We start from the raw sequence: 23,958 nt of genomic DNA, 5'->3' as shown, positions 1-23,958 counted from the left end.
AGTTTTACAGTCCTACATTTTTGGACATGAGCTAATTAGACAAGAGACAATTTGGTCACGGACTTGCTATGCAGATTTATGTTCTACCCTTTTTAGTTGGATTTTATTCCTTGCTGGACCAATACATTTCCAAGGTGCAGTTTCACAGGAGCATAGATTATTCCTATAATTGTACTTTCAGCAGCAAGTTTGTTCAAAACCATTTTTTTTTTTTTTTTTTTTTTGCCAATATGTTACTCAATGCATGCATTCCTTCCACATCAGGCATGCTTTCCATGTGCTTTCTCTCCTCATGGCTACTGAAAGGAAAATTCCCATTTTGATGAGAATCCTCAGCATCTCAACAGCTCTTCCAATTACACTACTTTGTTCCACATTCCTGTCTCTTTGGGGGAAAGGAATTTCTGTAAAAACTTTAGTGACATACTCTTCCTTTTCAAAATCTATCTTTTAGAATTCATGAAGTTTAGGTATCCTTTAAAAGTACAATTTTAGCCCTTCTATCTTCCATGACTGTATAATTAATAGCATGACTCTGATTTTTTTCCCTTACAGTAGTAGTGGGAGAAGAGGTATGGTCAACCTCTTCTGAGAAAGTTTCCAAATGGAACTAACCAGTATATTGGTGCTGGAGTCATGACATGCTTTGTCATGGTAGGAGACCATGCAGTGCAAATAAAAATGCACATATTCATCAAGAAATGGTTCCAGCACAAAGTCCTTTAGAAATGTATAGCTAAAATACTAATTTTTTAGTATTTTTAAAAAATCACATGCAAAATCTGATATCCATTATAAAACTCAATTTATTTCCTCATGAACAATTTTTGAAATAATTTAAATGGCAGACCTAAGAACCTAGACCAAATATTAGCATTACAGCTACAGAACCTTCTAAAATGACAAAGTCATAATTAAAGGCAACAATATTTCATTTCTTCTGGACAATCCATCCACCAAGCAAACCAAAAAATGGAATCTGCTGTGCAGAATCTCTGCAGTAAGGCAGAGATAACTTAGAAATAACAGAAATAACCTAAGCAGGTCTTTAAATATTTTATTTCGATAGCTACAAGATGGAATGCTATTCCTCAGTTTCTTTTTATACAGAATTGTATTCAGCAAGGAAAACATTATTTACTTCACTGAAGCTTACTATTGGATATCTGCATGGCATGAATGCAAGTAGAACTTCATTATTAACTCATGCTTAATTCAGAAACCTCATTTTTTCCCAGAACTATCTTAATTTAATTCTTTAACCTTTGTTAGTTGGAGGCTCTAATAGATTCTTTAATGAAAACACAGCTGTAAGTGGTGTGAAATTTCATTAAATAAGTACTTGAGAAATGCAAATGGCACTTATTAACTATTTTGATGTGTATTTATTTTTTAAATTTCCTGCACCAGTGTGCAAAGCACATAAATGCTTATTTAGGTATTCTTCAAGAATGAGCATTTCCTGAAAAGTGGAAGAAAGAAGTAGTGATAGAAGTACTACTTACGCCGTTTGCAGCCACATTTTTTTATCCTTTTGGGATCGGTGATGTCATCATGACAAGCCTTGCAGTAAAAAAATGCCCTAGAGAGACAGAATGGAAAAAAACTGACACATTTCTTAATCCATACAAATAGAATTAGTCCCACATTTCCTCTTGTTGCATTGTCAAATTAATGAAACATGCCAGCACTAATTTCTTTTAATCTTTGAAAAGGTTTAGACATTTAAAGTAGGAAGTATTTTCTACAGAACCATTAATCTCAAATATAAGACTTTCTGCTTCAAATTAGTGTTTCTGTTAATATACTTTTACTTGAAAAATTAACCTGGGAGAAGGGATGATAATTATGACAGAGTATATCACTTCATTTGCCTTTCATCAAATCTAGCATCAAATGAATATTGTCATAAAGACATATGATGTGTGAACTAGTCTTAACAGATATACTGGATAGTTTTTGTAAATAGTATATACTGCTCTATATACCCTTTTTTCAACCTAGTTCTAAGTGGGACTTCATTTTTGGTAAAATTCGATATTGGAATTTTGACAAAAGCAGTTATTTGCCCTTTCTATCTAATTAGATTTGTACTGGTTTTGAAGTTAAAAAAGCCAAAATCTCAAAATAAACAAAATAACCAATTAACAAGGTCACTCATCTAAGTTTCTATTTAATGATTTTTCAAATCAGCTTACACTGATATGAAAGAGCTCACCACCAGGTGATGCACAAAGAGAATTAAGGAAGTGAGGAACATTCAACTTGATGTATGATTCAACCAAAATGACTGTTTAATAAATATGCAAACTGCCCACAGAAAATTTTAATCATATTTGTCAAGTTGACATGTCACTAAGGTTTCTGTGACACATCTCATAAGGATCACACAGCTGGCCTTTAGCTGGACAGTAAGAGCTTGTTAGGATTCTTCCTCACATATAAGTATGTAACACACTAAACATACTAGTACTTTTCCACCTGCTAAATTTTCCTATGCTTATGCACAGGCTCCATATCTACTTTCATAAACCTCTCTCACTGAGTACTTCTCAGCACAAATTGGCTGTAAGAACCAAAGGTGTCACTTCATGGTCAGCCATGGATCCGGCAGACAACATTGCTCACAGATGGCTGTCCTACAATAGTAGAAAAGGAACTGGAATACAACAATATAAATCCAAAGTATAAAAGTAAACTATAGACACAGAGCAGTGAAGAAACAGTCTTGGAAAATTCCGATAGGATCATGACGATTATTTTTTGGATTAATTAGTGACCAACATAGGTTGAAATAGATCAATGTAAGTGTTTAGAAGTGTGAAATAAGAATCTAAACCTATAAATAGCTAAAGTTTCATCTAAATAATTTCCTATTTCTGCATATTACCCGTCAGGAGAACGGCAGCAAGCCCAGTGTATAAAGTATGGATCAGAGATTAGATACATTAGATTTGTAGTAAGAACTCACTAAATATTACCGACATTTTAAAGTTCAAAGTAGCAGGCAAGACACTGATGAAAGATAAAAGTTTTAGGTGTAGCAAACTTAATTTATCCAAGAGAATTCCAGGAAGCCTAATCTTTCAGACTATGAGACTGTTGTAATATTCTCAATAGTAAAAAGATAATGTGAAAGAACACTTGCATACTTTGCTACAGAAAGTTTTTGCTCTCCAAAATACTTGCCTGAAAGAAAAATAAATAAATAAAAATAAAAATAACAAGGCAACAAGAATATATTTTTGTTTCAAATCATGAGTGCATGCCAAGACATAAGCTGAGAGGAAAACTTTGGCTCCAGTGTTTACAATTGCTTCCAGCCCAGTTGTAGGGCTCTATTTTCAAGGAGAATTCTCCATTACAGACACTTGCTCACACAACCTCATGGCCAGAAATGGACTATTTATAGAGTTCATGTATCAAAAGTCCGCTACAGGACAACTATCCTAATGAGTATCTTCAATCCTGTTTGTAAAGTCAGGAGCAGGTGCCTGAAGTGACTGCTGTAATAAAATTATCCCACTGCTTAGTCAGTTGAATTAAGTATATTTGAAATAAGTGGATTTCTAATATGAACACTATAATGTAAGTGGACAAAGGTACAATTCATAGAGTTTCTATTCTATTTAAACATGCAACATTTTATATACAATTCTTCAGACAGAGAAAATTCTAGGTGTAAGAGTTTCTAATGTAAAACTGTTTTGCTAAAAAAGAACAAAAATAATTCTAACATGAAGAGCAAATGAAAAGCATGTTATATTTTATTGACAAATATGTATTCAATACACATGAATAGTTTTAACCTAAAGGAGTTGAAATTGTCCCTTTATCATAAATAACACAAAAATTTGAGTTCCAGGTGTATAGCATATGGTCATTTTTGTTTTACTGTACTGTACTTAAATAAATAAATAAAATTAAAAAAAAAAAAGTTAAATAAAAAAAAGCTTTTTCTGCATTTTTTCTTCTACACCCAAATATTTTCCTTACTCTTCTGGTGCTATTAAAATCTCACCAGCTGCAACAGTTGCAGCTACAAACAGATAATTCACTAGGGTGGAATAAAAAGSAATAAGGAGAATTCAATTTTCTCCTTAATTTTGGAATATTTTTCTGACTCGGATTCATAACTCAAGAGAGTGAAATCAACACTTTTCATAATTGGTTTTGTTGGTTGAAGCACATCTGATGATCATTTGCTTTGCACTGAATAGCTAAGGAATGTAGAAATGTGGGCAACATGTTTCTAAACAAAGCCTTCTGCAAAGAGCATGAGGCAATCGGGAACTGTTTCAACTTGCTATTTGAACATGCTAGATGAATGATGCACTTTTTTTTCTAAATACATTAATAAACATTATTATAAATGTTATATCAAAGCCATTTTTTTTTACATTCTTATGTAATTTCACTGGAGAGTGGCAACTGATTTGTAAGTGAAAAATGCTAGTGTCCTCAGTACAGGAATGTGAGGACTGTTCTGTATGTTCAAATGGTAAAAAGCAGTAGAGAGCAAAAGAACTACAGAAACACAGGGTACCTGAGCTAGTATCAGATTAAAATACTGGTGCCAGAAATAAAAACAGTTGTCCTTCACCTAGCAAAAAACTAGTTTAGCTCTTCAAACAAAAATAGATTTCAAGCACCCAGTGATTTCACTATTTTAATATTTTCATCTTTTTTTAAAGTCTTTGCTAATATATATTACTTAAATATTACATTCAATTTAGTTTAATTATATATTATACTAATTATATTATAGATCTCTATAATCTCTATAGACTAATTATATTATAGATCTAATGTCTGAAATAAACAATTCTGGTCCTAAACAAGATACCATAAAACAAATTTTATCAAATCCAAATCTAATACAGCCAAGCTTTTTGGTTGTACTGTTAGGATATATTGCGTTGTTGTAGTTTGAATTATTATTATGTGGTCACAAAGCATGGAGTTCCAGTACCGAGAAGAAAAAAAAAAAAAAAAAAAAGATATTTTGTTACTGCAATATAAGAACTATTCTAAACCTCTGAAACTCAGTCAACACTGTCAATTTAGTTCTCTCTCAAAGTTATTCTCTTGAATCAAATTAATTTGTAGAGAATCCAGACCAAAATATTCTACATTTTCTAGTGGCGCTCAGAGAAAAACAAAACAAYAAAAAAAACACTTATTTTCTTTTCACATTCGCTGTAGAAACATTTCATTTACTTGAAATTTAGGGCTGCAGTTAAGAAAATGGCATGTACATATCTCAAGGAAAAACTTGGTTGACTAGAGTACCAACTCAATTTCTCCTGATAATCTTTCAATAGATTACAATGAAAAATAGGTGACATGCTTACATGTAAATCAACAGCAGAAAGATAAAAATGTAGAATTACCTTTTTACTTCTTTGGCATCACTTGCAATGAAGAATCCTAAAGTACCTTCTTGAATCTTGACATGATTTCCAGGATTGATTAATATACTGCTCAGTGAAACAAAAAGAAACAAAAGACAAAATCATAAGCTTAAATTATCTCTAACTGAATGTTATAAAATAGCTTCATTCTTTTATATGGGACCCACTAGATGGGAAAGGCTACAAAGAATTTTTAAACCATTCTTTGAATCTCCAATCAAACAACAACTTTCGTAGGCCACTGCTTATAAAAAAACCTTAAATTTGAGTCTCATGTACCTTCCCTTGAAATAATATCATTTGAATATTTGTATCTCCGTATTCTAATGCTTTCCATTTAATATAAGCTTTACAAAACAATTCCCTCAGAAATATCATGCGTGAAGTTGAGCATTTCAGCTCTTGCTCTGATTGTCATAGTGGTGAAAGAATTCACAATATGGTGAAAAGGGAAGAAGCAGGCAACCACCACTCAGAAACAGTACAAAAGTCATTTTTGAAGCTAAACCACTTCATGCAACCTTTTTCCATTTTCTAGTGAATGTCAATGAGACCCCTATCCAGACATAAATGCTATTGTTTAAAATTATATATACACACATACACTCAAGGGGAATGGTACAAGACAACCAGTCATGGTAGCTGAAAAACAGAAAACGAATGCAGATTTTTAAAACATTGCTATGCAGCCATGGAAGAACAAAAATATCCAATGTCACACTGACAAAATAACCTTAGCTATATCTGATAAGGAAATTAGGTACCCTCTATCTCCATATGAAATATACTTTCATTAAAATCTATAAATCTATAAAGAAGATTTAGCACTTGATTTTGGTTAAGGCAAATTGCAAAGTGCCAGGCAACACATATTTGCATATAGAAACATATTAATATATTCTGCAATATGTTTTTTTTTAAGAAGCGCAAAATAGCTAAACTCTTTGAAAAAGTGCTTAATAAAGCTTGCCAAGTATTCTTTTTTGTTTGTTTGCTTTTTTTTTTGTTAAAGCTTGGTCTTTACAAGTCAAAGTGCAGCAATGGCACATAGATATAAGTCAAAAAGCACCAGTGATTTAAATGCTCGTGGATTTAATAAACATTTATTTGGGGGAAAGATACTTCTCCAAAACCAGGTGACACACATACCTGGATGGACATGTGTTACTAACATTGAATGGTCAAAAATCTTTGATGTTACTGTTAGAAGCAAAAATGGGTCTCAGCAGGTATCATGTTCAAGATAGTATTTATTATTTATACATTATGAATAAATGACTATGACAAATAATACACCTGGAAGACTTATATGAATTATGTGTGACTACAAATGCACACAATGCTTTATGAAAAGATTCACGTCGTAATATTAAAGTACTCAGAAGTTAACAAATAAGTTGTTAATCATAAAATCACAATGCAGGTCCCATTATAATGCAGACATTACGACCAAATCTTAATTTAATATCCCCAAGCTACTTTTTTCCCCACAATCTGGGACTTCCTAATAGTGTCCTAAGGACGTTACTCCAGGCATTGCGTCACATATTTTATCTTGCTTTAAAAACATTTTTTTCCTTTTGTTTGTCTGCAGAGTTCATCACTATATCATGCAAGTGCTTCACAAATTCTTAATGATTTATTTCACGAAGTCAAGAAAAATCAAACTGCAATGCTATCAAATTTTAAATTTGGCAGATTACATCACTATGAGATCCTGTATCTCATACGCATTTGATGTGCCCCCAGCCTGCTTTTACTAAGTATCTAGCATTTCATAGTTTCTTATTCAGATTCTAGTGACTTTTGCTGCAATTAAGAATGTTCAACTTTTCCTAAAGCCCAGCCTCTGGTTCCCAAAGCACTAAATTCTTATGTTTTGCATAAGAATGTCATCTGTAGAAATTATGGTTAAAAGCATTAGCTTACTCTCAGTTGGTATTCTGTTGTAGAGACAGGAATAGAAATTAGTTCTCAGAGAACATATTTGGCCCAGCTAACCTTTCTTTTCCTTCAGTCACAGTTTCTAACTTTGGAACAAGAAAGGATAGAACAACTACAAAAAGTAGAAGACATCACCACAGCATGCAGGTTCATCTCTGCAGCACAATTCAGTAGCATTGCAAAAGATGAAGTGTGATGGTGTAAGCAGGGTCTACATTTCAGTGAACACAGATAAATGGGATGAATTAAAGTTGTGCTACTTGAATTCTGGCATTTCTTATTTTATCAGTGCCCAGGCTTGCAATCTAAACGTTTATTTAAAGTAGTTTTAAAATGCAACTTCATAGGTTTTAAAATTAGAATAAATCAAATGGAAACTTTTTTTTTTGATTTTAAAAAAATAATTTGTTCATAAAGAATCAGTCACTCAAGTAACAATCAAATTTGAAATCTTTAAATCTCCTGCACAATTTTTTGTAACTTGAGCCAACAAGCATTTAGTAGGTGTTATAGGTGTTACTGAAATTATCATACTTCAATAGATCATCACTAATAGATCATCACTAAAAAAAAAAAAAAAAAAAAAAAAAAAAACAGGATGGCCAATCTTGAATTTTGAGCCTAAGAAAGGCATTTCTCTAAACCCAGAAAAGAAATCCTTCTGCCTATCCCTTTCCAAAGTCTTTTGGTTAACATTTTTTAGCCCTGTTCTTTTCTCACCCTAATTTTATACTTGTTTCAGCCTCCTACCTTTCTTTTCCCTGTCATTTCTCTCTAGCCAATTCCAGATTTCCTTTTTTCAATTCAAAGTAACCTCTCCTGGTTTTTTATCTTCTACTACAGACCACATGTCAGAAAACCAGCAGGAAACCAAGAAAAGCCAGCCTATCCACCATCTCTTCTGTCACCTGCTGCTACCACTGCCGAGAAGCAACAACTGCAGGGAAAGTGCTTAGCCYTTCTTGACCTATCTTAGAGGAAGCTGCTGTTATCCTGAGAATTTAGCTGTGAAACTCAAAAACTCTTTCTAGTCCCTACTCTAGAACATTCAGCAATTTAAAATACAGTTAGACTTGGCCATTTTTATTTGGTAGAAACAGGCACTATTCAATCAGAAAACAACTTCTTTTGCTTTTTCATTTCTCAATCTTAATCATAGAGGCAGTACAACTTTTCAATGAGTACATTTCTGGAGAGGTACAACTGATTTGTAATCCTGATCCGCTTCTTGGAGACAGATAAGCCATTTTGGGTTTCCAAGACAAAGGGGAAAAAATCCTTCCAAATGCTCATCAAACCAAGCTCAACAAGAAACCAGTAGATATGTAGATATGACAAAGTAGTAAACTAGTAAATTAGATATTGTAAGAAATGATGAGCATAATTTTACACCAGAAGTAACTGTCTTCTTTTAAGATACACATGTATTAAAAGTATGGTTTTATTTCTCAAGGTTTTCTGAGACATATGAACTCCATGAAGGTGGGTCAAAGTATAAACTTCACTATTGTGAGAATTTCTTATACTTCATTTACATAGATTTATTTTCACAAATACTATATATTTACAGCTACAAAACGCAGATGTTATCGCAGTTAAGCACTGCATAACAGTTAAGCATAACAAAATCTGTTGGAGAAAAGAAAATATTACTTTGTCCCATGACTACTATTGACAAAGAGTCACAGGAAAGGTTTATAAAGCACTGGTTTCCCTTGCACATGCTGATCTTTAACCAGAGCAAGACATGAGCAGTTTCTACTGAGCCTATAAGGCGTTAAGAATATGCTATTATTGAAGCTGCAATTATATTACTTTTTGTGGGACAAGTGTCATTAGCTAAAACTATGCTTTGATAAGCACTTGCTGTAATGTGGACAGCAAGGAAAGAGTTTTAAACTACAAAAATAAAAATAGGTAATAAAACAGAGAAAAATAAAATGGGCTTTCAAGTTTTCCAAGAAGAACATATCCAACACTTATTTGAAGAGGCATGCATGCTTTCAAGCTGCTTTTGAATATATGTAGACGTTGCATTGTACTGTATCTCCACAGTTCAGAAGATTGGGGCATGGCAACGTAAACTGGAGTTTTAAGACAGCCTCTGCTTATGTCTCATTTTTATTTATCTCCAAGTTTGGGGGTTTTGCAGGTATAGGAAGATGAAGGAAAAAGAGAAAAGGACAAAGACTCATTACATTTAATATTAAGAATTATAGTTGATCCATATCTCCTGTGCAACATGCACTGGAAAAATGCAATGGAAAATGATATATCTGATTTTTTTCAAATATATGTTTTTATCATAGAATATAATTTGATTTTTTTTTCCTCTCAAATCAGCTCATCAAATAAAGCAAGAAGCTTCAAATATTACAAAACTTTTAGGATTTGGATTACCTTGGACACTAACAATTGAAAGTATAATTGAAACAATTAAAAGTAAGTTCAAAAAATTTTAATTCTTAATTTATAAACCAGTTCTAGAAAATAATTTTGTGAGAAAAAATGTTTTCATGATATGGGTCACGTCACTGTACAAAAAGTTTTTACCTTCTGACTCGATTGTTCCTTCATACATGAGCATTTAGAATACATGGCAACTAGAGCCATGTACATTAAATATGATATACTATTTTTAACTCAAATTTACCAGTTTGAGCTTAGCAGAAGCTCCATTAGTTCCATTATTCTGTGGAAAAATAACCATTTCTTTCTAAGTCACTTATGGAATAGAATACATAGTTTAGAAAACTCTACTTTACACTTATCTGATACATAGCAAAAATTAGTCCATTTGCTGAAAAAGTTTCACTTGGTGACTAGATGCAAAATCATGCAGCCAAAAACAATCAAAAGCATGAACAATGAAAGCAGGTCACATACAGAAAATGCGGAAATCATCCTTGAATTCATTTTTGCTCTCAGGAATCAAGAATGATAGAAAATAAATAGTTAAAACTGAACCTCCAGAGTAACTACAATGTAAGAAGGCAAATAGAAATTACGAATTTGCAGGAGCATTTGAGATGTATAGGTTTTAAAAAGTAAAAAAATTCAAATACAGTCAGAAAAAAACTCCAAAGAGTGCTTAAGAATCTCCTTCTACTTAGATGGGTCAACAAAAGGTTAAGGAGCTAATAAGTCTTCCATATGTCAATGTAGAAGAGATATGTGATAGTAACTTTGATATGTATTAATGTGATTGATTTCCTCACTTACTAGGGTATAACTTTTCCTTGCTTTAAATAGATATGTTACCTATTGTAAAATGCATATATATATATATATATATATATATAAAAAAAAAAATATCTGTTCACCCATTCCTATTTACCTGAGATTCACCCAGACCTGAAAGTCTCAGAAGCAGAACATAAGCACAGCACAACACCTTTTTGGTATTGCATGGATTGCAGCTTACACAATACACCAGTACAATAGTCTCTAAAAGGATACTGTAATACATTTTCCCTGAAAATACTAAAATTGAGTAAAGTTTTAATAGCTAAATACAAGTCTCCAGTGCCTTGCAAAAGTTTATTAACTTAAGGGTATCTGATGAAGAATATGAAAGCTACAGGTTTGAACTGTAAGACAAGTTGTGAACTGACATGTTTGGCAAGACTAGTTACTTATTTTGTACTAATTTCTGGTGTTAGGTTATTTTTGAGTGTCTTCTTTCAAATATTATATATGTTGGACTTGAACATTGTTTCTCGGGTTGAAACTGCATTAGGAAGTTTGATGGTTGATGGGTTTTTTCTATATTATTAGAACTTACAATACATTTTTTCTAATACATTATCAGTACATGAAAACCAGAGTAAAAGTTGAAAAACATTCCCTATAGCTTTCCAGCTACCTTCTCTGAAAAGCATAACTAAAAAATAACCAGTTAGATTAGGAGTTGTATTGGTAGGTCACCAATCAACTTTGTAGTTGTAGGTATTATATACAACTCATACATTAATAATCAACCTTGATTAAGTTGTATGCATTTGTTAGGAGGTAGCAGGTAGCTACTAGCACAGCTTCACCATTTGCTTTGCACAARCTCAAAATGACCACTTTTCCAGTACTGTTAAAGTCATACATGAATCTAACTCATCCCTTAATCGGAGCATTGAACATATAGTAAATGCCTCAGATTTATATTTGTCAGTCTTTTCTGAGATCACATTAAGATGCGTGAGGAGCTGTAGACATCTTAAAACTAAGCTGACACACACACACACACACAAGCAGATGTCCAGCAAGTGCCATATAAAAGGTAGACAAGGGCAAATAAATTTTAGCAGCACTCCACAAAGGCTGAAGCCTGGAACATGCGTAGATGCGGTTAGAGACATAAAGTGGTATAAAAAGAGATACAAAATATTCCCTTGAAATCATGGGAGTCTGGATAGGTAATGAGCAGGATATTAGATATCTAATGCTTTGCTTGACAGATCTAGGTGAGGTGAATCCCAACATCAATGACCAAAATCTAAGTTATATTCAGCAAAGATATGTTTCCCACTGATGGATAGTTTTGAAAAATTCATCCCTTCATCAAGGAAGCTTGTCTTTCAGATTTATAGCTACCCTTCTAATTGCCATCATTCCTGTCTAAAAGAAAATAAGATTAGTTGTTGAATTAAATGAAACACAAATGGCATAATTTTGACTAAACAAATGACAAAAGCTGTGACAACTCTCTTTTAAACCTTGTGGTAGATGTACTGTACCATTCCCCATGCAATTGAAATATTAACAATATCATATTAATTAGATCAAATATTAGCTAAGTACTTCTGAAACATTATCTAAAACATGACTGGTATTACTGACTATAGCTACTACATTGTTAAACACAGCTAATACTCTTGAGTGGTTCATGCTGTGCCCAGATGAAATGCACCATCATTAGTATAATGGAGTTTTAAATGTGTCAAGTCATTCACGAAACAACAGAATTAGAATTACAGCATTAATTTGAGGCAACATCTTTTCTCAGTGTATGTTTTGAAGTGGAGTGTGAGGGTAAGTGCACAAATCCCATAATGGGAGTTGTGTGCATACCTGCTACACACTACATGCGTACGTAAGCACTGCTTCTTTCTTCTGGGCTCTATCACTAACATTAACTCAGATTCCATATTGCTCTACACAGAAAAATCCAATAAGACACTAAAAAGAATACAAGGCAAAAGAGACAATGCACATTACATGCTATAGTATATTAAAGCTCAATTACTACAAGCATATAAGGTTGCTCCCAGGAATTAAGTAGTCCTTTATAATAGCAGCTACTAAGTCATAGTCTACAGGGCATGTGCAAAGTTTTTTTATTGGGGCATAATCCAAACTATTTCAACAGTGATGGTGAATTCAATACACTTGGAAACAATTAAATTACTCCTTTCAGTTCAAGAAGTGATTGATTATCAATACAATGGAGCAGCACAAAGTATTTTATTCTGGGAGCAAGCAACCTCACTTTGTACAACACTTCTTCATACGGCTCATCATGCCAGCATTAACATGCCTTCACCACAAGATAATATATAATTAAAAGCAAGAAGCAAAGTAGAGGTGCAACAACTGCAGATCCTTGAAGATGCTAAGTGTTGCAGTAACTTCTCTGCAGTTGGATCATATTAATAATGCCAAACTGACAGGAAGCCACCTCACTTTTCTCACATCTATTCCAAAACCACAGAAGAATAAGACTAGAAATGAAATAAATATAACACACAGAAGACACACAACAGAACTGATATGGAAAGGGAGTTTGGAGACTACCATGAAGATGGAAACTGGAATGTCCACACAACGAAATGGATCTTAAAGACCACCATAGACAGTGAGAGAGACTGATATAATCAATTAGTTAAAAAAAAAGGCAAAAAAGAAGTGAGGAGGTGAAAGGAGAGGATATGGAAGAGTGTGCCTTATTTATTTCATTCAAACCAATAGCAGCATTGGAATTTAAACTACATAGGGGTCCAGAGCATGGCGTAGCAAAAGAAAATGTGAAACATGCCATCCCAAAGGAAAAAAAAACCACAAAACTTAGAAGCAAACTCACTGAGTAACATCTTCAAAAATAAGCTTAACAAATGTCACTAAGATGAACATAACACATAGTACAACTATCCATGGCATTTTCACTGAAATGGTACAATAGCTTTCATATGTACAACTTAATATGAACAACTGGGCTCAAACAGGATCAGCAATGCAAAGAATCAGGCATTTGATTGTTGTTAATGCAAACTGAGACTACAAGAGAACATGAGCTACTGTATTGCAAGACGTGTTCTCAAGAAAGACTCTGGGGAAGAAGGATATCAATGAAGGGATGAGTATGGAGACAACATGGCAGCACAAGGGCCGGAAAAGACGAAATATACATCGTCACAATACAAATGAACAAAAAGAGGACAGGATATGTTAACAGTAAAGTCTGGTTCCTAAATGTAATCATCTGACACACCAAATGGAGCTATACGGGAAAAAAAAAAGTCCTAAAACTTATCCTGTTTTATGCTTTGGTTTCCTGCAAAGAAGTTAGTGCATGAGTAACAAGAACCAATGGAGAGACAAAATGCTATTCTCTCTCCTTTTTGAGATTGGGGGCTCATATATAAATATACATATATATATATATATATATATACACACAGACACATGAATATATATATATATGTACAGATATACAGAGAAAGATAGACAAAGGTGTTATCTTCCTGTGTTCTTGGCAAGGAATTAGTCCTGAAGTTAGAAGGAGTGGAAGTAGGATTGAGGTTGGAAGGAAAGGTAACGAAGAGGGCATACCGCTTTCGGCTTCTGCAAACGACAAGAAAAAAATTGCAAATCAAACACTTTGATAAGAAACCAACTGACACCAAAGCAAAAGCAAAAAAAAAAAAAAAAACTTTATTTGAAAGTCTCCAAGGCTCAAAGGTTTTTCTGCTGAGAATGAGAACAAATAAATGGATAAACAAAGAGAAAATTTAACAAGAGGAGTAAACACAGGGTGCAGGAGGGAAGAATCCTGATTAGGCTTTCCTTTTTGTTCATATTAAAAAAAAAAAAAAAAAAGAGAGAGAGAGAGAGAGAAATAAAGGGAAAAAAAGGAAGAGAAACATCTCTGAAAGGAAATTCAGATGTGTGTTTTCAAAGTGTGCATTTTCAATTGATATTGTTTCTTGTCCCTTCAGTAATTTCTGCTGTTCTGCTAGGACTCTGTCAGGCTGATGCTCTCCATACTGCTTTACACGAAAGCATTTCTCTCTGCAGAAGAAAGGAAACCTTCCTAATAATCATAGCTATTTTAATTAATTTAAAATTACCTTGAAGGGAAATGGTTGCATAAAAAGATTATAGATATAAATCATACTGAAAATATTTAATCTACTTATTTAATATATCATATATATGATTTAGTACCTATATTTGGGCTTGTAAAACTCTTACCTAAAAGTGTTTCGAAATTGTGTTTTTGTAAAACCATAAAATGCTTTTGCATTAACAATCTAACATGGTTCAAACTTAGGAGCAGGTTGTGCTTAGTTCTTTGGATAGTGTTATTTAGGATCCATGAAAAGAGTAAAAGCACCAGGCTCAGCTACTGCAAACTAGTATAGTATATTGAATATAATAGCTATGATGATTTATAATTACTGTCAAACTCAGATTAGAATAGGAGTGAAATTAACACAACTTGACTCCAAATTAGAAAGCTGAAATTTAGAATATTGTCTAAAAACGCCCCTACAAATGACTATTTATGTCTTTCTGTAATGGAGACATTAAGTCAATGAAAATTATGCCATTGACTTAAAATGGTGCTTAGATTTCTTGTTAAAACTGAGGTGATTAATTATAAAAGGGATTAAAGATCTAGAACCTTCTTACATTGCGCTTTTGAGAGCTGCATACGCTCCTGAGATCAATTTGTGGTTGCTTTAACTCTGAGTACAAAGTGATGAAAGCAGACAAAACTAATCTTCAAAGGAAACTCCCTTAAGCGAACAATAAGACATTTAATTTGCTTATGTAGCTATTATATTATAAATCTTGACAGAATTCAAAGTCGTAGAAGTAAGATCTTCTCATCATTCAAGTAGGAAAACACATTTTTAAAAATTTTCTCTGGTTCTAAAAATATTGGTCCTGCACCTGTTTCTGCTATATTGGATGAGCCTTGTTCTCAAAACAAGGGTGTCATCCAGATAGCATTGTGCATATTTATTTATAGTTATCATTACTACTATAAAGTAGTAGTAAAGTAGATAAAAGCTCTCAATAGCTCTACAAAATGTGAAAATAAACTGTAATCATAAAATAAATTGGTGTATTTCTACTGTTGATTACTTCATAAAGACTGAAAGATAAAAGGGCATCCTAGCTAACATCCTTTTCACATTAATGAAGTATTACCAATGAAAAACTGAAGATACAAAGTAGGATAAAATCTTGCCAGAGTCAGTATTAACAGAAAAAATGAGCAAACAATAGATTCATCATATTCAATGACAGCTGCACTTGCAAGCCATATTATTCTATTTTTGATCTTGATCCCCATTCTTTTAATTTTAGCAAGATGCAAGGAAACTCAGCTATGCCTAAAATAYGAGAAACTGAAGTTTTGTTCTACTACCTTTCTTTTGATTAGACTAAAATCTTCAACTCAGCAAACCACCAACATTTACTTTTGGTTGAAGAGCACAGGGATAATTAGAATAGTAAAGATATGCTGCATGTCATTACAAAACAGTTACCATGAGCATGCTAGCAAAATGCAGACAAAGCAATCCTGTGATTCACCAAGCAGTGACCATTAATTCTCCAGGTTAGTAAGAGCAGCAGATGTTAGTATGGTCCTGGGTTATATGAAGATGTATCTATCRTATACTCTCTTTTACATATAGACAAATTCCCTAACAGCTAGCATCTCTTCACTGATACTGCTTCCTGCAATTCTTAGGCCCTTTGGTTCTAATTATTTGATTGTAAAATAATTTGTGTGGCTTTAGGTAAGGAATATAAGGAATATAATCTAACATACCACATTATTTTGGGGGGTATTCTTTGCATCATTTTGTGATTAAGAGCTCAATACAAATCCCACTGAAGTTAATGCAAAGAATGATGTGGAAGCCATGAATAATCTGTTATTACTACAAAAGGCTGTAATATTAGCACTTTTGTAACTAAATGAGAAGCGAAGTAATGACAGCTTAAAGTTGGATAATAATTCTTAGAGGGAACCAATAAATAAATACTTGTAAAATACAAAATCTGGGAAATAGCTCCATGTTGTTTCTATTGTGTTGATTGTATTGTTGTCCTTTTTTTTTTTTTTTTTTTCACCTAGGTTAAGATCATAAAAGAACAATTACTTGCTGGCTTTACAGTAGCTAATTCAAAAATGAGGTCATTCGATGAAAGTAATTATTTTCATGATGAGCCTATGGGAGCTGAAAACATTGTAGAAAAATGGTATTAAAAAATAAAAATTAAAAAATTAAAAAAGGATTTCTTAATCAGCATAATGTGGGCAAAAAGAACCCAGCATCACATACATTGCTTCACATATTACTTATCACAGAGTCATGTAAAACAAAGCACRGAGCAGGGAATTTTTTGCCATATGCCCCACATACATTTTATAGATTTTTTTAATAAATAAAAATCAACAATCTAAGAATAAATATTAAAATATACCTTCTATAGTCCTCAATAGGTTTAGGTAATTGGTTGTCTGAAATAAGATGATCTATTATATATGGTTCCAGTTTTACTATTGCACTTCTGAAGGTAATTTTCAAGTGAGAAAAAGATTTTTATTACATGTCCTTTGTATATTGCTGACATACTTACAGAGCATATTTATAGTATTTTTGTTATATGGAAATTAACATTGTATAAATGTAGCAGTGAACAAATTTTTAGAGTCTTGATCAAGGTAATTTATAGCAGGATTCTTACAAAGGTGTATATTAAAAAAAAAAAACCAAGAAGCAGTGATTTTCCTGTTTGTGAACTGTAATGAAATTTCTTCTTTACAAATGAAGAAAGAAATCAGCTAAATCTTAAGTTCAAGGGTAAATGAATCTTTTCCAGCTTAGTTCTCTGAGTTTTATCTGAATGCATATCCATTATGCATATCCTATGTTTCTGTTTCTCCTCTAACTTGTGTAAAATAGTTCTTTCAAATTCATTTATGTGAACTTTTTATTTTGAGAAATACACATATTCAGTGTTCTGGTATCACATCTATTTTGCAATTTTCCATTGAAATTAGTTCAATTGCTGACTAGAGCAAATAGACTATTGTATACTGAATTAGGTTGGTTTTAAGTAACTAATTGCACATATGTAACAATATTCCCTACCTTTTACCAAATATTCTCTCAAATTAATTTTGGGAGGGAAGAACATGACAGAAACAAAAGCCTTTCAGCATTATAAAAAACTCATGTAATGTGAGGCATGCTAATTATGGTCTGAAACACTTCAGAAGTGGAATAGCAATGTTCATTCTGAAATGCTAACAGGCAAAATTAGCGACAGTGCATCCCAAAAGTTGAAAGTTTGCTGTTACCGACATACCTGCTCTCTCGCTTTTCCGACTTGTATTCTATGGCTATCATTAAGAGCTTTAGTTTCGCAAACACCAATCTAAGGAAGGAAAGAAGTCAAGAGTCAGTCTTTTYTCACAACCAATGTACCCCACATAGAGATCTGCAAGAGGTATGAATTTTCTTTGAGAATTATTGCTACTGTCTTTTCATATTTCTCGTGTGCCTACATAGTATATATTAAGGTATTTCTATTATGAAATTATCTAATAGACATTTTCAGAAAACTGCAAAACCAACAAGTTTACAACACTAGCACAATTACCATATTACTTTATTAAATTTGTCATTAAGCAAAGGTCGTGATATAAAGCATAAGATTTTCATTTGGCTGTTGTGGCTGTCTGGAGGAAACTTTTCCAATCTGTGCTAGAATTTAGCCATATGTTGATGTACTGCACATTCCTTATGCCATATGTGTGGACTGATTTAAAACCACAKTACGCTATTAATAAGTACGTATTCATCAATTACTGTCACAGAGCAACAGCATAACTAGAAATTATTTTTCATCAGTATAGGGGAAGGTACATGAAGATACCTTGACAGGCATTTTTTAATAGGTGTAAAAGTTGGTAGGAAATAAAAATTCAAGTTAAACTTGAATGTGGGGGGATGAGAATACTGAGGCCATGTGCTTTATATCAAAATACAGACATATACAACAGAATATACTATGCATTCATTTTTCAAACATAATTCATAATTGCATTTTTTTTGAAAATTTTCTTTTCATAGTATTGATAGAATATATCAATTCCCTACTGCCTGCTTTCTAAGAGGAGGAACTCATTGTCGGGGAGATAACATACGGAAGAAGATAGGTACAAATTCATCTATATTTCATAATCGACCAAAACTCTTATCCTACCACTTCTGGACGATGCCAGACATGGGGTGACAAAATCCTGACAGCTATGCAGTTTCTGGTTAGCCCATCACCTCATACAGTATTAAAAGGAAAATGAAGGCTGACTATATTTAAGGAATCAGAAGAGAAAGGAAGAAGAAAAAATGTTCAWTTTTCAAGGATTTGATAGCAGAGTATTCCAGATGTTTTACTGGGAGTATTATGCATCTATCATAAAAAGATAATACAATTTTGTGGTTCCCCATACAGTTTAATGAGCCAAGAATGCCTGAAGTTCTAAATTTTCTTTTTTTATTATTATTTTGACCAACTACATTCTTTGAGGAAATACACGGAATATCACCACCATCTCTTAGTGTAGTATTTTCTCAGTASTTTCTAATCAATATATGCCTCCAAAAAGACATTGCAAAGTGAGAGACATATTACCCTACTACATTGGGACCAATGTATCACTCCCATTTACAGAAAAGCAAAAATATCTTTATGTGGTAAAATGAATAGGTTTACATAAAATTATCCATGCAAATAAACAGCAGGATACATAAATCTTACTATTTAAGAGTATTTTGGAGGTGTAGCTTGATATGATTAGTAATGAGAATGACACTGGTTGAAAATAATGAAAATGATGCATTTCRTTTGCCAGATAAAGATCTTATCCTGCTATTTTTTTTCCTGATCCTTTAAAAAAAATGTTATAAGAATCACAGAACACTTTCTATACCAAATCATTATCCACATAGAAATCCAAAACAACTACCCATGACAGTATGGGAAGCCTTTATTTCTACCTTATTTTCAACCACCAGTATCATCTGTTAAGTACAGATGAATACAGATGTTCATGAACAGGTGCTCTTAAGCATTTGAATCCAACTGTTTCTATCTACCCAGAGAGAAATAAATTGGTTATGCCTTTATAAACCATCTTTCTTGACTGGTAATACTAGAAGAACCAAGGGCACAAAATGATAGGAATTATGTTCACATATTAGAAATATATCGGGGGGAATATATTCAAATAGCACACACACACACACACGCTGTGTTATAAATGAAACTTGACGACTGCTATTCACTTCCACTTCAATATAAATCTCATCCTTCACCTCGGTGTTGAAGTCACAACCTTGAAATTCTTCTAAAATGCTGTGTTCCCTAATTCCATTGAAATAACAGCTGTTTCTGCATCCTGTTTAAGTTTGCCATCTAAACTAACGGCACATTTACCAAAGACTGGTAATCAAGACCAACAACCTGAGATAACAGCACACCTCATTCAGTCATAGGGTTTTGAAATGGCATTGGCTACATGAATATTAAAAGCTAGATTAGAAAAACTTTTAATAAAGTCAGTAGTTGACCAGACTAAGACTGTCCACTGATTTTATTTCCTCTTCACAAACCAGTGAAATGCACATTTTGCTACTTTGCGTCATCTGCAACAAACCTGATATATAACACTATATAGAATACTACACTGTAATTATCATTGTGCTTTAAATAACTTGAATTGAAGAATGTTATCATTAAACTGCTTATAAATTTGAGTTACAGCTTCTTATTTTTAATTTAAACTAAAAAAAAAAAAATCACACACACAAAGATAATTAAGTTACAAGATAATCAGATGCTTGGGCTAGCTGCATTCCAAAAAAGGCGGATTTTCTAATTGCTAACATTTGCCTAGCAGTTGTTTTTTTTTCCCTTGTCCTTATGCCATAACGTATACTATATGGCAAAAATCAGGAAAAGGGACAGATGTGAAGTGTTCAAGTCATTCTGCTTCCTATACAGATACTATCTTATTTCCTCCTTTATTTCCTGCTCTAAGAATGGAGCCTACAGAAGTTTTTGTTATCTAGCTAGATATCAGTCTCTTCAGATGCCTAATAAGAACTCTACTCTGAACAGGCCCTAGGAAAAGTGGTCCATGGTGTTACGACCTCTTGGTACTACTGTAACGGAGAACAGTAGCAACAAAAGAGGAAATCTAAAAATATAGATTCTTTTTTTTTTTTTTTTTTTTTGTGAAAACAAATATATTTATCCTAGAAATACCATGTACATGAATCTCTGCTTCACAGAATGCTTTGAGGTAAAATAAGGAATTTCTGGAAAAAAATATACCATGTCTCAGCTATGGTTATACACAATATGAATCAAATATTCTCTTTTCATTACAGAACAGATATATTTTCTCTAACATATGTTTCATTTGTTAAAAGTGTATTGTAACCAATTCCACTGAGTGCTGGTTGCCACACCACTTACAGTATATATAACTCCATTACATCTGCTTCAATTAATAAATAATTTTCCTGAAATGGGACATAAGCCAAGATGGTGACACTGCCAAATACCATTCAAAGAATGAGAATCATTAGAAGAAACAATAAGATAACACTTACAAATAAATAACTCAATTTAAATGGATTGCTGATTAATTTGTTCAACACTGAGAACATTTAGGCTTTCATTTATTATCGCTTACTTTCAAATCACTTCTAAAAACAGGCATTAAAATGTTTGGAAAACTTCCATGCAGTGATTGCATTAATGTTTATTTTATTGGATCCCATCTGATGCAGAAGCAATAATAGGACTGTAGCAGAGTGCGAATGTCTCTTATGAAAACCTTTGATTGCACTTGAGAGCACACAAATAATTACGTTTGTTAATATATATTTCTACTTACTCACAAACTGCAGGGAAGGACAAACCCACAAAGGCACTAGATAGATATTCTGTATACATTTCATTTGCCACTCCTTCCAGATAGTATTTCTGCCATGTATCCTCCTCAATCTAAGAGAAAGAAACACAGATGCAGAGTTCTGAGTTAAACCAAAAGCTTCTTTGAAATACATAAACAACTGCTTAAACATAAATCTACTTTTAACAACTATAAATTAGTAGACCAATACTATGGCAATAAATAATGCTTATTTCTACAGGATGTCTTGGAATGCCAAAAAAGAGAGTCCATATAATGAGCAAAATAAATAGCCTATGTAAAACTAAAGTACTTCAGCTCTTGCAAGCACATTCAGCGTGAGGTAAAATAAGATTGTGGAAAACACGAGGATAAAACGTCTCAGTTTTCTCTTTCTGAAAATTTTCCATTAAAATGGTGGAATTACATGGTTACATGAGTCTCTCTGGAAATGTCTCAATCGTATTCACCTTCTTTAAAGTCGGACAGCATTTGAAAAACATCTGAAATTCTACAAATCTGTTCTTCTCAGCATCTATATAGCTATTATAGTAATGTTCTGTCAAACTATATCTGGTTTTGAATAGCATTAAAACTAGCAGCCTCTGCATAAGATACCTCCATGCCAGTCTTTAGTAAACTCAAAAAGGTAAACATTTAAGAGGGAATAGATTAAAGCACACACCCCAAATGCCAGCCAATTCACAACTATGATATACAATACGCTGTATGTATTTTTAATGTATCAAGCAACTGGCTTTCTACCTCTTAACTTGAAAAACAAGCTTATGACTATATAAATGTTATTTTGACTTTTTTATGGACATTAATAATATTTTTCTTTTATAGTTATAAATGATTTATAGTGTTTAATTAATTGTACTTCACGTTATTCAAATTTAAATTATACTTCTAAACCAAAGCTAGTTGTATAACAATACTTTTAATAAAAATCTAGAATTTTACCATTAAATATTTATAAATTGAAAAGTATTATCTTTACTTTTTAAATCTTACCTCCTGTAGAAAAGAAAACATGTACAAGCCTTAAAAGTATTCCAAAATTCCAAGTCAAACTGTTTCACTGTGCTAAGGATCTGCATATCTTGCTTTCTATTTCACTCTTACCTCTCCTTTATCTAAACCAAAATCTCAGCATCTAAGAAATTGGCATCTGTGGGTACAAGCACCAACACAGAAGCTTTCAAGGAGATCTGTTCATCTCACTTCACCACCAATGTAATCACCTCCCCTTTCAACCAATTTCACAGAATCACAGGATCACAAAATGGTTAAGGTGGAAAGGGACCTCTAGAAATCATCTAGTCCAACCCGTCTGCTCCAGCAGGGACACCTAGAGCATGTGGCACAGGGTGGCATCCAGGCAGGTTTGGAAGACTTCCAGAGAAGCAGACTCCACAACCTCCTTGGGCAGCCTGTTCCACTGCTCTGTAACACTCTCAGGAAAGWWGTTCTTCCTCACATGGAGATGGAACTTCCTGCTTTTTAATTCATACCTGTTCTGCCACTTCTTATCACTGGCCATCACCAAGAAGAGTTTGTCCCCATCGCCTCTACGTTCTCCCCTCAGGTACTTTTATGTATATTGATCAGATCTCCTCTCATTCTTCTCTTCTCTAGGCTAAACAGGCCCAGCTCGCTTAATCTTTTCTCTGAAGACAGATGCTCTGGTCCCTTAACCATCTTGGTCGCTCTCTGCCAGACCCTCTCCAGAAGCTCCATATCCCTCTTGTACTGGGGAGCCCAAAATTGAACGCAAAGAACRTGTTGAGTTTCAGAGAACGGCAGCACAGTTCTCTGGAGTGTTGGCYGCTCCACTCAGTTATTRTCCACAAATTTGTCCATGGTGCACTCCCTTCCCTTGTCCAAGTCACTGATGGACAAGTTGAACAGTATTGGGTCCRGTACTGATCCCTGAGGGACACCRCTGGCTACAGGCCTCCAACTAGACTAAGTCCCATTTATCACCACCCTCTGAGCTCTGCCCTCCAGCCAGTTCTCAATCCACCTCACTGTCCACTCATCCAATGCACACTTCCAAAACTCTCCTATGAGATGTTACGGGAAATTTTTTCCAATTTCCACACCAGCATCACTGTGTTATCTTTAAAGCTCATGAAATGAGTATTCTCTTTGCCTGTTTCTTTTCAAAGTCCAGTYACCTACTGTGTGCTTCATCTGTGCTCTTGTTATCCTGTCAAACAAAGGCACCCCAGAATAATAAAAAATAAATAATTCACAGAATAGTTGAGGTTGGAGATCATTTGGTCCAATCCTCTTGCTCAAGTATGGCCAGAAATTGACAAAAAATGATGTTTAAAAATTTTCCACTTTTGAAAGTTCCAAGAGACAGTA

At 33.4% G+C, this 23,958-nt stretch overlaps 1 protein-coding gene across 1 annotated transcript in view; it reads right to left on the bottom strand.

The window, feature by feature from the left end:
- The window catches only part of KCNMA1 (potassium calcium-activated channel subfamily M alpha 1), a 202,435-nt gene that overhangs the window by 93,196 nt on the left and 85,281 nt on the right, over positions 1-23,958 (bottom strand). The window contains exons 13-17 of the mRNA XM_026044145.1: positions 21,565-21,674; positions 17,964-18,032; positions 14,181-14,192; positions 5,394-5,480; positions 1,506-1,582 (exon numbers count right to left, since the gene is read on the bottom strand). Of these exons, the coding sequence (XP_025899930.1) occupies positions 1,506-1,582; positions 5,394-5,480; positions 14,181-14,192; positions 17,964-18,032; positions 21,565-21,674 (355 nt within the window). The remainder of the gene's footprint in view (positions 1-1,505; positions 1,583-5,393; positions 5,481-14,180; positions 14,193-17,963; positions 18,033-21,564; positions 21,675-23,958) is intronic.

This window comes from Nothoprocta perdicaria, unplaced genomic scaffold (genome assembly GCF_003342845.1).
Source record: "Nothoprocta perdicaria isolate Ctin4 unplaced genomic scaffold, notPer1 scaffold_105, whole genome shotgun sequence".
Taxonomy (NCBI): domain Eukaryota; kingdom Metazoa; phylum Chordata; class Aves; order Tinamiformes; family Tinamidae; genus Nothoprocta; species Nothoprocta perdicaria.
This window is presented reverse-complemented; position numbering and strand designations above follow the sequence as displayed.